The 16,369-nt window shown below is 46.3% G+C and overlaps 1 protein-coding gene across 1 annotated transcript in view; it reads right to left on the bottom strand.

Annotated features, from left to right (window-relative positions):
• Positions 1 to 16,369, bottom strand: part of LOC144791485 (gamma-glutamyl hydrolase-like) — a 144,409-nt gene that overhangs the window by 87,807 nt on the left and 40,233 nt on the right. Inside the window, exons 4-6 of the mRNA XM_078666179.1 lie at positions 10,085 to 10,169; positions 1,998 to 2,136; positions 1,301 to 1,407 (exon numbers count right to left, since the gene is read on the bottom strand). Coding sequence (XP_078522305.1) covers positions 1,301 to 1,407; positions 1,998 to 2,136; positions 10,085 to 10,169 — 331 coding nt within the window. The remainder of the gene's footprint in view (positions 1 to 1,300; positions 1,408 to 1,997; positions 2,137 to 10,084; positions 10,170 to 16,369) is intronic.

The following is a 16,369-nucleotide window of genomic DNA, read 5'->3' as shown; positions in this document are numbered from 1 at the left end:
CATGTGTGTGTGTGTAATCTGAAACCTTGAAAAATGCACTTAGTGCATTTTCAAGGATTTTTGCAAAATACAGACCAGAGTAATTTCTCTGTATTTTGCGGCCCCAAATAGCGAATTCGCTATTTCTAAGGGGTACATGCATTGCATTTAAGGGATCGCAAATTGTGATTCCTTAAATGCAATTGCAATTAAAGAAATCGCTATGAATTGCAATTTCTTAAATTGTGAGTGCCTTACACTTTGATGCATCGCTAAAGGCCTTTTTGTGGGCGCAAACTGCAGATTTTTGCGAATAGCACCGTTTGTGCTCGCAAAAACCATTGATGCATGTGCCTGTTGGTCTTTGACCAACTCTGTACGCCCATCCAGGAAAAGCATCAATCAGCCAAGCGGCTGGACACATTTAATTGGGAAGTGTGGTACAATCTAACACTGCAAGTGTGTATTTTTGTGTGAAGAAATGGAGAGCATGGGTTTACAGGGTGTCCAATAACTTAACAGTAAATAAGCCCTGAAAGTAGGCCTTCCAAGGGTCTGAGATACAGAGTACTCACTCCTTATAATATGAGTCATAGCTAACATCCTGGACGTAGTTGCATTCTGCCAGCACCTACTACCTGAGTGTATCTACTATTTCCCTTTCCTTTACTACGCTCCTCTACTGTCTTCCTCACTCTAACCTCTAGAGCTTCCATACACGTTTTTATAGCAGTTACCACTCACCATTAATGCTGCTATTCCCAGCAAGACCATCCAAGCCTTCTCACTATTGTCTAAGGCACATCCTGACAAGCCTTCCTCGTATGTCTGATGCCACAACCACCCCAGCTTCATTGTTGCCTTTCCAGCATTCCCCCCTCTAGCCTCTCTATTGCCGTCTGAGCTGCCATCATCTTTCCTTCTGTCTTCCTATCATTCTCCTGAGCTCCTCTTAGGTCTACTGAGCACAAACGTCTCAATCTCATCTACTAGCTTCCTAGGTCCAACCTCCAATTAACTTTCCTACGCAAACCCTAATAAGGGTATCTATTATCTTCGTAGTCCTCCCTTCCAAGCCTCTTTACTTTCATATATCGCTACACTTTCAAGCTTCCCTTCTCACTTTATAACAGCATCTGAAAGGACGTCCTTACCATCTTCTTGGCTCTCATGTTTTCTGCTGTTGTACTAGTCTTAACCTCACAATTGCCCTAGAGTCATTTTCCCACCTTCCTCTACTGACTTCTTAGTCTCATCCTCAAAAGTACCATACTATCTTCCTAGCACCACAAGACGGAAGCAGAAACTTCAAGGTATTTGCCTGAGTTTCGAGTCCATAATGATGGAAGTTTCCTGTCAGCTTCTCTGTGCTCAAAGCTTTCATGAGATCCAATGGAACGTTACGAAACATCCGACTCGAAGTAGCATCTGGAACAAGAGACACACATCTTGTTAAGATTAGAATTGTTTTTCAACATTCAAGCAACTACATACCCTGGTTGTACCGGGCACCCGCCTCCCCCCATTATTGCCCATGCAGAGTGGGAGCTGTGGGGAGACTGCGTGGACATGGCTAGTGTCCTCCAGGCATGATAGCATCTAAATGGATATGCTCTGCACAGTGCTTAATTTGTAAAAAAATAAAGTGCCAGGGCCCTCATCAGGGCACAGCCTACACCACCCGTTGCCCCTGCTAGCTCTACCAATGACAGTACCAAACCAGCTACAAACCATCACACTCCTACAAGTTTGACAGTTGAGACTATTCCAGACCCCCCAAAGCTATAAGATTAGCAAGGGCAGTATGTATTAATCATTTTAAACGTATATTGAATTAGTAAACAACTTTTATGCTCACTCTAAATCAAGCAAACAGCCCAGCATGAGGCACTCTGTCATAAGTGCCGGTGCAGCAAATTAAGTGCCACTGTTGAGCACCAGAAACCACCGGCTCAAATTAAGCACTGGCTCTGCAGTGATAAAGGCTTCAGCCTCACACAACATCACGGTTGCCTCACCTTCTGTCAGGTTCAGCGGCAGGGAGATGTTCTCCGCCAGTGTTTTTGAGAGCAGATTCTGTCCAGCAGTAAGTGTTGTCAAAAGCTGGAATCCCAGACATGTCCCCCAGATGGGGAAGTAGTCACCAGAATCGAAGGACTACAAGAGAATCAGAGAGATTCATGAAACAAGAGACAGAATAGGTAACATTTTAACAGAGGCAGGCTGACCCATTGCAGCGTTTATTTATCCTTGGATTTTACCCCCATTTTGACATATGAACCTAAAACAATTGCAAACAGACAGATGTATCACAATGTTCTGAGGTATTTACTGGGACCTATGCAGTCAGGTATATAATATGTCTAATAATTAAATTGCTGAACGAAATGTTTTGCAGTCACCTTTTAAAACAGACAGGTGAAATCATTTTGTGCCATATAATTACTTAGTCCACACTGAGCGTAGCTTTATAATGCAATCAAGATTGAAATAAATTGAAGAAATGCATGGGTAAAGGACCGCACAGTGCAGCAGTTCTTACCTTTTTACTTCTGTGCACCCCCACTGAATTACTAGTTGAAACCAAGTACCCTGACCTAACCAATTTGCAGGAATTTTACCCCCAAAACAATACACAAACATACAAAAACTAGTTGTTATGTTTCCTAGCCTAGGGTTCAGTAGCAAAGCGACCTTTTGCCTACATTCGTCCTACCTTGCTCTGCATAATAGTTGTAGCAATGACATTTTACCCAGTTATGTGCTGAATAAATGTCGATTGATTTCCTAGAAACTAGCCTCGATTATTATGCATGAGAATTCTTAGCATCATTTCTTAATCCCCTGCACTTGACGTACATAACAGGATTAACATACTCTGTACAAAAGACATCGCTACCTTCATCCTTGGGCGACAGGATGAATTTGCATAGTTACAATTATTGATTTAGGCTCATCTACATAATCGTACTCACAACATATCGATTGTGGTAGAACCTCAAGGCTACCTTTGTTGGTATGAAAGCACCACATCTTCACTATGTAAGGAGAGTAGATGCTTCTATGCTGACACTGACACAGATGTCCCTGCATGCTGAAGCTTCAACATGGAGTGGTCTGACATCCCTTGTGGAGTGTCCAACTCGTGCCCAAGACAGGGTATTCCATTCTCTCCCATCAGGTGATGGGGTTGGCTCTTTCCTAGGAGATTCTTGACTTCACACCCACATACATGCTAGGTACACTTAGGTACATGGTGACCAGGCTTTCGAGGAGGAGGTTAAGCCCCGGAAGGAAACAACAGGCGATGTGGCTCTTTTAATCCATTTATTTACTGAGGCTTTATTTTAGCTGTTTTTTTAGTCCTAGTTCTTCCATTCACTGGGTTGTAGACATCGGGTAGGAGTGCTTCGTCCTTCCTTGACCTCGCATGGCCACCTGGTCAGGTTGTGGAATTTTGTTCCCCTCGAAAGAAAAAAAGAAAGTCATGGTGACCATTGCGACACCTACAATAGCTGGTAGGGTAGGGGACCGTGCTGGAGGTATCACCAAAAACAAAGACTAGGGACCACCACCAAGTGAAGTCCAGTTAATACACCAGTTTCCATCTTTTTAGCAGAAGTCTATCCTCCCCTTATTTCTTTGACTTCCCCTCCCAGTGCCCCGTGAGCCCCCGCAGTCGGAAACACAACTTGGCAGGGCCAATCATGGGACCATTGGCCTCCTGGCATCTCCTCTTCTTCTGGAATAATTTCTCCGCCTTGCGTAGGCACTGAGATCTTGGTTCTGTTCCACGCTCTCTGGTTCTCCGGCGTCTCTCCGCATTGTCCGGGTCTCGTTCTGACATAGGCGTTTGTCCCTGCCTCCTTTTACGCGTCTGTCAGCGCGGCTTCTTCTCCCCATTGGTCGGGGGTAATGTAGTCGTCAGGACCTGCGGACCGCCTTCTTCTTGGATATCAGGTTCCGGATTTTTAAAGAGACAGACAGGAGATGAAGCCTGCACAGGGAGGAAGAGTACCTCAGTCACCACAGTCATGGGGGAGTATTACATCTCTTCCTCTATGTTATCCTTGACCCTGTGACATACACTTAGGTAGGGTTCACATCGTAGGAGTACGCAAAGATTACTGTTTTTATATATATTTATATATATATATATATTCATTGCTTTAGCACCATGGTAGAAATGTATCTACTCTTCACTCTGTTGGTGCTTGTAAACTCTTCTATTTGCTTCTGTCTATTGATTGTCGCAGCAAACATGTTTTATACTAGAATGGTGCTGGTTCAATAAATGCTTACTTAAAACGTCCCAAATGTTTATTCTGTGTATCTCCCTGAGGCTAAGTTAACACGATTGACTGAGTGAAAAGTACGGTACTGTTTCCACGATTCCTGAAAGGCCAAGAGTTAACATGATTAATGGTTGCCAGAAACTATTTCGCTACTCTGTAAGGTTAGGGGGCTTAATGGTGGCACTGTGAGCCAGTTGGTCTATCGGCTGACATGTCCTGTGGGGGTGTCCAAAATCAGTGTAGACACTAATCCCTTAGTTTATGTTTTCCAACAAGCATGCAGATCCTATGTATTTTTAGGAACTACATGACATGGCGACCAATGTAGGATCTTCACGTATGTTGGACAACATAAACTAAGGGATTGGCCTATAGGCTGACATATCCTATGGGGGTGTCCAGAATCAGTCTAGAGACCAATCCCTTTGTTTATTTTGTCCAACAAATGCGCAGATCCTATGTAGTTTAATGTACTACACAAAAAAGTATACATCCAACATTTAAACCACAAGCAATAAAAACAAACAAAACCATTATTTTATTTTATTGTGAAGGTTGGAGCTTTTCCAATAATGGCCTTACTTGTAAAAGGTGATGCTATATGTTAGACTCTCAAAACAATGAACATTTGCCTCTTGGACAATCAATGCTGTATTACTTTTTTATACCTCAGGTCATTTATTCTCACCTGCAGGTAAGTTTTAGTTAGGCAACTTCATTTGATACATTTTAAGTTTTGTGCAAAGGGGTTGGAGCCATCATACAATCATTAGTTTAAAAAAAAACAAAGTTCAACTTATTAAAAGGGACATATTTGTTTGTTTTTTGTATTTCTTAGTTTTCTTTTTCAAGACATAGAAACTGTTATACAAACATTGAAGACATTTTTCAACAGACAATTTGCATAAAACTTTATAAACAGTGGTAGCAGAACATAACATACATTACATAAATTTCATAGTTCTTCATCTAATTAATTTTGATAGTCCTAATATATTTGTAAAGTATTGGGTCTTATTAGTTTATACGTCCTCAATACTGTGGTCATTCCATAGGTCCAATGTGATGAGGTCAGGGAGAACCTGTCAAAGTCTGAGTGTAAGCTGTTTAAATTCAGCTTAGGTTGTATATATTTTAAGATCTGTACAGTTCCAAACAAGGAGACCCTTGGCCTCAATGAGGGGGGTGCCGACGTGTTTCGACCTTCGTGTGGGGACCGTGAGGACTTTCGGAAGGTCTTCCTCAAGGCTTGGAAATTCTGTGTAGGACTTTCATAAGTGCCATTGTGTATCTTGTACTGGTATAGTGGTCCAGGGAGCATGGCACTTCTTTTCTTTCCTATTTCTTCTTTACTGTTGGGGGTAAACCCCTTTCTTTTCAGTCTTGATGGGTTCTTAATCTTCCATTCATCCGTCTCCAGTTTACTGGTGCTTCTGGTCGGCCGATGGCGTTTTCAACCAGAAGCACCAGTGAGACGGACAAATTGAGGATTACAGAGACGGAGTCCCGAATCTACACTGTAGAGGACACAGTGACCGGCCTTCATAAGAAGTTTCACACCCTCGAGACACTAACGAAAGGCCTGGCGACAAGAGTGGAGGACGCGGAAGGGCAGGCTCGCCACAATAAACTCCGTTTCATTGGGTTCCCCCGAGGGCTTCGACGACCTGGGGGAGCCTGCGGCACTACTTCTGGCCGACATGGACAAAGCCTTCGACTCACTTAGTTGGGTCTATCTCTTCGCCCTGCTCAATCGTTTAAACATTGGTCCTCCCCTGCTAACACTCATACGGCTATTATACACTGACTTATTGGCGTCTGTTAGAATCCCGGATTCCATCGTGCGGGGCACTCGTCAGGGCTGCCCCCTATCTCCCTACTTGTTCGCCTTGGCCATGGGACCATTGGCGGCGTGGGTGAGAATCGATGTCCAGATCCTTTGGTTGGTTGTGAGAGATGTCCGACCGCATCGTGCTATATGCGGATGATGTTTTGTTCTTTCTCACCCGACCAGATGTGACCGGCCCCCCGTTTTCTTAAAGTTATGCAGATATTCGGGGAGACCTCTGGCCTATACATGAATAGTAGCAAATCAAATTTGTGGCCTTTGCATGGGGGAGATCAGTTGGTAGCATGGTCTCAAGCAGTCACTATAGTTTCGGATGGTTTTAAATATCTGGGGGTGTTTCTATCCACATCGGCACATCCCAATCTATTTCGTGGGACAGGAATTTGGCCGACAGCAGAACAGGTCAGAGTGTGGTCTCACCTGCCGCTCTCCTTGGCATATCTGCCATATTCAAAATGGAATCCCTGCCCCGCCTACTTTATGAGCTCCAGAACCACCCTTATTACATACTGCTGACCTGGTTCCTGCAGCTAAACGCGATCCTCACTTGCTTTCTTTGGGAGGGAGGAGCGGCGTGCGGTGCTCTGAGAACCTGTTGTCAATCTACTTTTTGTGGAGGCATTGCCACTCCAGCTGTTCAGGCCTATCATTCAGCCTCACACATATTGGTCCTTAATGACTGGTGGTATGGAGATCGTAGGGACCCAGCATATGCAGTGGAGCGTTGGCGGATGGGGGTCATGTCGCTACACCAGTTCTTATATTTCAGCCCATAACTTAAGGCGTTGCCACCGGTGACCAGCCTGGTCTTTGCAGTGTGGCAAACGAGAGTGCGTGCGATGGGCTGGTGGGTAAACTGACGAGGGAAACCCCCTTATGGCGCAATTTGTCAGCTCTCCCAAGTGATGCAGCTATCCGGGTTTCGGGGTTGGGAGGCCATTGGCATTGATACAGTAGGGGCAGTTATGCATGGAGGTAGCCTGAAGTCTTTTCAAGAACCACAGAGAGAATTTGATATGCCTTACAAGTACTTACAATTGAGACATGTCGTCTCCCCATATTTGGTGCAACAAGATACTATACCTGAATTTAACCCCATTGAGGCCAAAGTCTTAATAGGTGATCTGGGGATCACAAAATAACTAAGATTTACTGTACGCTCATAAATAACACCCCCACCCCACTTCATAAAACACCGGAGGCCTGGCAGCTAGACCTGGGGCCCCTTGACGAGGATGATTGGGTGGAGGCGCTCAAATTCCCACGTGGCGCAGCGCTTGCAGCCCGCTTGCGGCTGATCCAATTCAAATACCTGCACCGGGTATAATTGACCAGATATAAGCTGTGGCGGGCGAGGCTGATTGCGTCCCCTAGATGCTTACGATGTGGGGCGAATGAGGGTTACTTCTTCCACACAGTATGGCAGTGTACGTCCTTATCGCAGTTTTGGAGGGGGGTTACTGCATGCCTTTCGGAGGTCCTGGGTTGGGATATTCAACCCTTGCCTCGATTATTTATGCTTCATATAACTGAGGGACTAGGTGGCAATAGATATAAGCGCCACTTGCTGTTTCTAGGCCTCACGCTGGCTAAGCGCGATGTGCGAAGGGTATGGAAGCGTGGAGGTATGGATGTGACAAGGGTATGGAAGTGTGGAGTGGTGTGGCTCACTGGTTAGAGGCGGCAGACCCGTAAGCATAGAACGGCCCGGGACCAGGGTTCAATTCCCGACGCGGCAGGGTCGTGGACCAGGGTCAAAACGGACTCGATAATGCTCGCCTCGGTGCCTACTCTAACCAGGGAACACACTCGGCAACTCTGGGCATTAAGCTTGCCTCATCTCTACAACGGCCCCCCACAGACGCCGGGGATGCCTGGTTTCACCTTGGAGACACCCAGAAAGGGACCGTCTCACAGGGAAAACCAGGACGGGTTCCCCAGTGGTCTTCAGCGCCTAGATACTCCTTGGAGTCGTAGTGCGCTTTATAAGTACAACCACATTTACATTTACATTTGGAAGAGTTGGTTGGTTCAGGTCAGGTCACAAAATTCTACTCAAACATTGTCACACAAAGAACATTCGCAGAGAGTGGAGGCCTAGAAATTGTTTTCAAAAACTTTATTTCTACCAAATCCATCAAACACTAATCAACTCCTGAATTCAAGTATTTTGTCTTCCAATGCTATCCATCTTCACCTTCACCTTCTAATTCCTAATTTCTTCTTATCTACAGACCTTCCCCAAAACCTGCCCCCACCCATTTTCTGTGCTGTTCCTCCACTTTGTCTACAAAATCACAGAAAAGCACCTTAACACTTGGTTTAATAAACCTTTCATGTCCTTGCCTAAGGGCCTTGTCACTAATCCAAAATTACTAAACCTAATTTAACTTTTCATCTACTGAACCCACAAGTCTTTGCATTCTCTAGGTGCAATATTCACCCCACTGGCCCTCAACATATTGACAAAAAATGCAGCTTCACCTAGACTTACCATAATGTAATTCTGCTCAGCCTACACCCCACAATGTCTCTGATGATGTCTAACCCCATATACCCTTAAATTGACGGTTAGACCTTGGAAAAAAAACTGGACTGTACCCCTTTACACTCTGAAATAACAGCTTTTGCACCTAACAACCCAATGATAACAGTTCAGCAGTTCCACCTCTGCCGAACATCTTTCTTTGACAATCTAATGCCACTCTAGACCTCCACCACTAATCCCAGTGAATTATCATGACTATATAAAATGAAAAAAGTGAAAACACTGGAAAGAAAATTGGCCCTGGTCCAAATCTTTTGAACAATGTAAGAAATGAAGGTGTGAATATGGCCTCTAATCTCTTCCATCTGGTACAAGCTGCAGCTGAAGTCCAAAATGCAACAGAACAGCTACATCTGACTTCGCCATAATGGCCCAAGCTGTATCTCACTAAAGTGTGCTGTCTTAATTGCCCACTCTGCAGATAAATTGGGTAAACCCCCTATATCTGAAGGCTGATTCCTAACGGAACGTTGTGGTGAAGGGGAACCCAGGGAAGTCTGGCTGCCTCCACTAAAAATCATCCACACATCCCTAACCCAAGGTGCCTTCACAAATGAACTTATACATGGACAGATGTTGCTCATTCTGAAGATGACAAATCTGGACTCCAATTACTGTGCAAACTACTATTTTACACCTTATTGTGAACTGTATTGAAAGTACATATTAGGGACTATGAAAGGTTTTCTCCAATTAATGTTCTATCCATGACTTACCTTCCTTATCCAGGAAATGATGACACTAAAATGTTGCACAATGTTGTGCATACTCTGCTCTCTTCCACAGTAGAGACATTCTCTTTACCACCAAAAAAAGACCTGTTGAACATCACACTTAAATATACACAGATTCTGACTTAGAGAGTGAGAATAAAGTCAGAATAGACACAGTAGTCCATAACCCACTAACATGTTCATGAGCAGCACACTATAAATAGTCCATATCAAGCATACCCAACATATGTCGGGAGCCCCTAAACGGGGTTTCATCAGACTTATTACAGAACTTTCAATGGAGGAATATCAATCAACACATACCAATGTTTCAGTCACACCTTTAAACAGACATCCTCAAAAAGCGCATGTTAGATAGAACCCCTTTACTTGCACAAGATGGCAACTTACTCATACAACTGGCAAAACACAGCCAAACCAGCTGCACTCTCACACACACTGTGATAAATCTAGCATTGACCCATAACCCCCTTATGCGCACCACATAACACCAACATTAGCCACCGCATAGAGGTCCTCAGCTTAGACACCTATATGGTGGCCTTATAAATCCCCCCTAGCTCCAGTCGAGATATTGGCTGCACTATGGTCTTTCACAAATCATGTTCCTTTAAACTGTTTAGTTCTACCTCAGGTCTTGGTCCTTAAACCACTTTTTAGAGCAAGTGGTGAGACCCACCTCCATAGCCATCTTGTAGAAAATTGCTGCTGCTTTCGCATAACCCGACGTCTGAAGGTCAACAGCACCACCAGGAAACAGGATCCTGAAAAAAAGAGAGAGAGACGCAATGGTGAGATGTTTTTGTGAGATTCCACAGTAAATCCTAATGTTTTTCCCAACAACAATCTGACACTTTTATCAACAGGAAGGAATAAAACTGCTTTGCTGATCTTGCTGTATGAACTGCTGTGTTTGGGTCACTGGCACACATGAAGCTCCCGCCTACCATGACCGATCACAAGCTCAAAGGCACCACAGCATGCAGACTCCTTGGATGACTCACTAGTGTGAGACTTTGAAGTAGAATTTTAGTTTTATATTTTGGAATAAAATTATTATCTAGCACGTGAAAAAGTAATAGCGATTCCTGATGGCAGTGTTTTTAGAACATGTTTAATTTTAAAACCTATTGTCATCTCTACTTCTTTGGCAGCAGCATTTTTTATATTAAAAAAAACAGAATCCGTGTTAAAGATAGTGTGCCGCCCTGCTCTACACTAGGGCACACCTTTAACTTGGTGTGCTGAACGCAGACTGGGTTTGTGCACCCTATCACAATAAATGCACTGACCTCAGTGCAGTTGCAAACTCACACCTGCAAGGTGGACTGGCTGTTTGAAGTGGCTGGTCCACCAATTTCTGTGCAGGCGGCAGCCTGGCTTGCATTTTAAAGGGGACATAGAACCCTCTGCAGGTTGGTAGAGTAAGCGACTGCACATATTTTAGGTGGATATTCGGGGGCCCATTTTACCCCTTTCTTCTCTCTCAAACGGGGGCGCAATTACTGTGTACTACTTCCGTGTAGCACACAGTCGATGCGCATCCGAAAGTTCCTTTGTGTCTGAGCCTCTGTTTGATAATATGCCCATGGGGTCGTGTAGCTTGGAAAATGCCTTTAGGTAGGCAGTAGCAAAGTGGCGGTCCATCTAGTGGCACTAGACAACTGATACAGAAGCAGGGGCAAATTCCTGCATATCTATAATTCCGTTTTCAGATTTGGACCATTGCTATTCCCTAATTTTTTGTTGGATTTGTCAATGTCACCCCAGCTTTTTTCTTGCTACTATAACTAATCTGCCTTGAGAAGTAATATATGAGTCACTTGAGTTCTTCTGATATTTTCCAGATAGCAAGGATTCAGGGGCTGATATCAGGGAAGGGAAGGGACATAGTGTGTGACCCTGAGTCAATAATCAGTCATTTCATAACAGCCTACAACGTGGCTAAAATTAAAAAAATGACTTGTTAAACAAACACACTAAAATGAACATAGAAGCAAAGTATAGATGGGAAACTGACAGAGACAATAAAGTGAGTAGTATTCTAGAGTTTTAGATTTTTAAATGGGTATGCTTCTTCTCCTGGGCTGGGTCAGTCTATTGAAGAACGTGCTCTGAGGCCTTTTGTGACTCAAAAGGTTGGTGGTTGAAATTCCAGATGGTTTAGTTAAGGTTCTGTGTTGCTTCAGGGGATAGCATGATCGAAAAATCAAAGCTTAGAGGGTGGTGTGGTTGGAACCCATATGTAGTGCACACACAAACGACACGTTATATAGGTATTGGCTGTTTTGTTCTATTGAATTATGAAAGAGTATTACCTGTATTCTCTTATGTTCAATAGTGTACCAAAAGCAACTAGCAGTGAAAAACTCAAAATCAGGGGTCATTGACTTCTCTATCAGTGGCATCACCTTTTCTACATGATCCGCATTACAAAGGGATATGTGTTTGCAGTGAGTGCCGCAGCCTAATCTGTACATGTCTCATTGGCTTTTCACCATGTTTGGGCTGTCTGTAAGTATTGCCTTATGCATGTGTGTACTTCCACTTATTTCAAAGGAAGCTGCCATTTTGTGCATGAGGATGCAGTAGGTCCAGTGTTGAGTGCAGTCACAAACTGGGTGGTCAGGTGAATGTGTTGGAGCCAAGATGCCCTTGGAGGTGAATGTGATGGAATTTATCAAACGCTCAGTACTGCGTCAGAAAAGGTGACACACTGGCAACAGCCAGTTCAGGGACGGTATGTAGTTTAAACTGTGGTGCACCGCTAGAGAGACCATTTGCACCAGGTGTCCTGCATGCTGCCATGTGGTGAGTTAGCACAGAAAGCCAAGTGCACCACAGGTTGGGCAGCACAAAAATACACTGAGGCAGATATTGTGAGAGAACAAAAACACCTAAGATAAATCTGATGGAAGCAAATGATCAACCACAATAGACTTCTTGAGCACTTTCCTCTCTATCATGGAGGAGATGCTGGGTTTCGATTAGGGTATTTTCTCTCATGGGGGATAAAAGGATTAATGTGGTTGTTGGTGCAACGTATTCTTCGTTTGCAGGGCATGAAAGCCGTGATGAGTCTCGGATCTTGGGCAGCCCATTGGTGTCAGGCAGTGGATCCTTTTGGCACCAGTCAAAGCAACTGAGGCTATAGTTCTAAGCAAAACTGGTTCTAAGCACTCGAGGCAGTGTATGTCATACACCTCAAGGAGTTACGCTTCGCTCCCCTTCTTATCTTTATTCCTTCAAGGGAGACAGTCATGCTTCCTGCCCCAGTGCTTTCCTCACTGCTGATGCACAGAGCTCCTTGAACTCCAATGGGTAACTCACTGGGCCATCTTATAGCTGAAAACATTGATACTCAGACAAAAAGCCAAAAGGTTACAGTCTCGAAGTATCGAGCTTTAATATGCAAGCACTGAGATGAGGGAAATGGACAAAAAAATGGACACTAGACAGAGCGCTCCATGAAACACTGCCAGCATGAAGTAAAAGAAATTGCTATTGTTACAAAAACACATTTCAAAGAAGACGATAGAAAAAGATGTGTTTGGTGTAAGAGCACATGGTGTACATCATTCTTATCTTTCTCGGCGCGAACAGGAACAAGCATTTACAATGCAATGGTCTCGGCAATATTATAGGTAGAGCTATTGGCCTTGCTCATAATTGTTGTATTTTTTTTTTATCCCTAAATAAATGGCATTGTCATTTCTATTGGCAATAGCTGAATTGTTTGCATATGTGAGACCTATTGCATTAGCAGAGAGAGAGTGAGGTAGTGAGATAGAGAGAGTGAGGTAGTGAAAGAGTGAGTTAGTGAGGGAGAGGGAGAGGGATGTTGTGAGGTAGTGAGATAGAGAGAGAGTGAGGTAGTGAAAGAGAGAGTGAAAGTGAGTTAGTGAGATAGAAAGAGAGCGAGTGAGATAGAGAGTGAGTGAGGTAGTGAGTTAGAGAGAGAGAGTGAAGTTGTGATGTAGTGAGATAGAGAGTGAGGTAGTGAGAGAGTGAGGTAGTGAGGTTTTGCGAGAGAGAAGTCGTGAGATAGTGAGGTAGTGAGATAGATAGAGTGGAGTAGGGAGATAGAGAGAGTGATGTAGTGAGAGAGAGTGAGGTAGTGAGAGACAGAGAGAGTGAGGTAGTGAAAGAGTGAGGTAGTGAGGGAGAGGGATGTTCTTTGGTAGTGAGATAGAAACAAAAGACGACACCTATTGGATTTGCCAATGTTTGTTTATATACCGATTCATATCACACATGCTGTTTATAAGCTCTGTAAGTAGCGACTTGCTATTACATCATCTAATTGTAATCAGATGTAAAGGCCATCCCATGTTATTGCTTCCAGCCCTGTGCTTTTGTGTGACAACCTAATGCATTATGGGTGTAGTAGTCTTGTTTGCTTCAATTGACCCAACTACTTTAATACAGTCGAGGTTGCCATCCTGCTTACAGTGGCACAATTCACTCAACGACCCCTTGACGAGTTGCCCTTGGCAACTTGCAATAGAAGTGTCTGTAGGGGCCCTGGCGAGGGGCTCAGGGCACGCCAGAGCTTCTTAACACGACAGTCTCGCGAGCTGAGTGTTCTTCCAGGGTTGTCAGGCCTGTTCGGCAGGAAACTCCCTCCTCGGTTTACAGCGCTTGAGGGGTGGCCCTCGACCTAAATACGGTCACAAGGGAACAGCTGTGTGTCCGGGTGGGGGGGGGGGGGGGGTAGTAAAGAGGCCAGAGTCGTGGGGACTCAGGGCAAGCATGCAAGCAGACAAATTTGAAAAATACACACACACGCAGTTGCATGCAGATTTCGTGGGTCCCAGCTTGTTGGACAGGCCACCTGAAGGGCTCGCTCCCTCCCCGCAGGACAGGGCCCGGGCCACCGTCAGCACCATTGCCCGGCCCAGCCGCCATCTTGGACACGGCACCACGCGGCCGCGCGGCCTCAGGCCGACCCCAACCCTGGGCCTGGCCAGGCCCCGACATCCCGGCACCACCCTCCACCCAGGAGGTGAACGGACCACTTGGCAGGTCAATGGGAGTAAGAAGTGTCGATGGCTCTCCCCCGCCAGGTGCCGAGCACCCCCCAGCCTCCTCGGGCGCTGGCTCCTCCCCCCTGCTGGGTGTCTGGACTCCCTCATCCCAGACCTCCCGACCTCCAAGAGCGAGGGTCCGGACATCAAAGGGCGCCAGACCTATAACTGAGGCAGCCCCAGGACAGGAAGGCAGTTGTATCCTGGAGTCGAGAGACACCGCGACGAACTCATCCTTGACGGACTGCTGGCGCTGCCACAGCCCTGCCCTGTGAACTCTTGTCCTGCCTGCTGGCGCTGCCGCGGCCCTCTGCAACCTTCATCCTCGTGGGACCTGCTGGCGCTGCCGCGGCCCTCTGCAACCTTCATCCTCGTGGGACCTGCTGGCGCTGCCGTGGCCCTCTGCAACCTTCATCCTCGTGGGACCTGCTGGCGCTGCCGCGGCCCGTTGTAACCTTCATCCTCGTGGGACCTGCTGGCGCTGCCGTGGCCCGTTGTAACCTTCATCCTCGTGGGACCTGCCGGCGCTGCCGCGGCCCGTTGTAACCTTCATCCTCGTGGGGACCTGCTGGCGCTGCCGCGGCCCGTTGCAACCTGCATTCTCGTGGGACCTGCTGGCGCTGCCGCGGCCCGTTGCCATCTACGACGTCGTCAGGACCTGCCGGCGCTGCCGCGGTCTGACCCCTCCGAACACCGAGCTCGAGGATTGTGAGCCATCACCGTTACACCTCCGTACCCGTGGGTACCAAGACTGTTCCGCTACCCCCTTCCCCTGCTAGAGACTAGAATTGAGAGGATCATCGTGTCCTGATCGCCTTGTATCGTACCACTCTACTACAAGAATTGCCTATAAAAGGTGTTACCCTGATCTTTGTGTGGTGTCCATCTGTGGGGGGGAAGTTACCTGTCTGTGCGATCACTGTGCTCGGCCGACCCTCCAGGTCCCCGTCTAACATTGGTGGCTAGCGGCGCGATCCGAACCGACGCGTACCGTACAGACAGTAACTCACCCTACGACTAAAACCACAATGACGACCAAAGAGAGCGGATCGGCGGAGAAGTTCCAGATGGAAAGGTTGGAAGAATACAACCACCGAGAGCTCAAACAATTTTGCATGGACTTAGGCATTGCTACCACCGGGCTAAGCACAAAAGAAGACTTCAAAAACGCCCTAGAGGCCTGGACAGAGACAAATACCGCAACCCCCCGGGACCCCGCAGCCGCGGAAGTCAACACCACCCGGACGGAAGAACGGAGAACAGGCCCTTCCCGTGAAGAGATCCAAGAGCGGGAAAAAAACAGATTACACGAGTTAGACTTGGCACGACTCAGATTAGACGGAGAATTGAAACTGGCGGAACAAAAAATAAACTTAGAACACTTACGGCTCAGAGAAGAGCGAGAGGAAAAACAGAGACAGAGAGACCTCGAAGAAAAAAGACTGGCATACGAGCACGAGTGCAAACTAGCGGAGATAGAAATACGCAAACTGAACAAAAACCTAGGGGTGCCCGAGCAACCGCACGCCCCGGGTCCTACCGAGCAGAAGGTCCACATCCCCAAGGATGTGGTCCGAGAATATCACCGGAACAACGACATACAGCAGTGGTTCAAGGCCTATGAGATTGCCATGACCGCCCACCGGGTCGCTCGAAGTGACTGGGGAGCCGGTCTATGGGGGAGATTCGTCAACGAGGGTCGTGACGCCCTGCTGCAGCTTCCGGACCATCAAATGACGTCCTATGACCACATGAAGTCCGCCCTCCTCAGTCGTTATGGGCTTACACCCGAAATGTACCGCCAGAGGTTCCGCAACTGCAACCGGATCCCAGGTACAACGTGGTTGGAATACGTGAACTATTTCAGCCGAGCCTTCGAGGGGTGGATCAAGGGTAACAACGTAACCACTTACGAACAACTCTTCAATCTCATTGTG

Source organism: Lissotriton helveticus, chromosome 11 (assembly GCF_964261635.1).
Source record: "Lissotriton helveticus chromosome 11, aLisHel1.1, whole genome shotgun sequence".
NCBI lineage: Eukaryota > Metazoa > Chordata > Amphibia > Caudata > Salamandridae > Lissotriton > Lissotriton helveticus.
The sequence above is the reverse complement of the archived record's forward strand: the minus strand, read 5'-3'. Positions and strand labels throughout refer to the sequence as shown.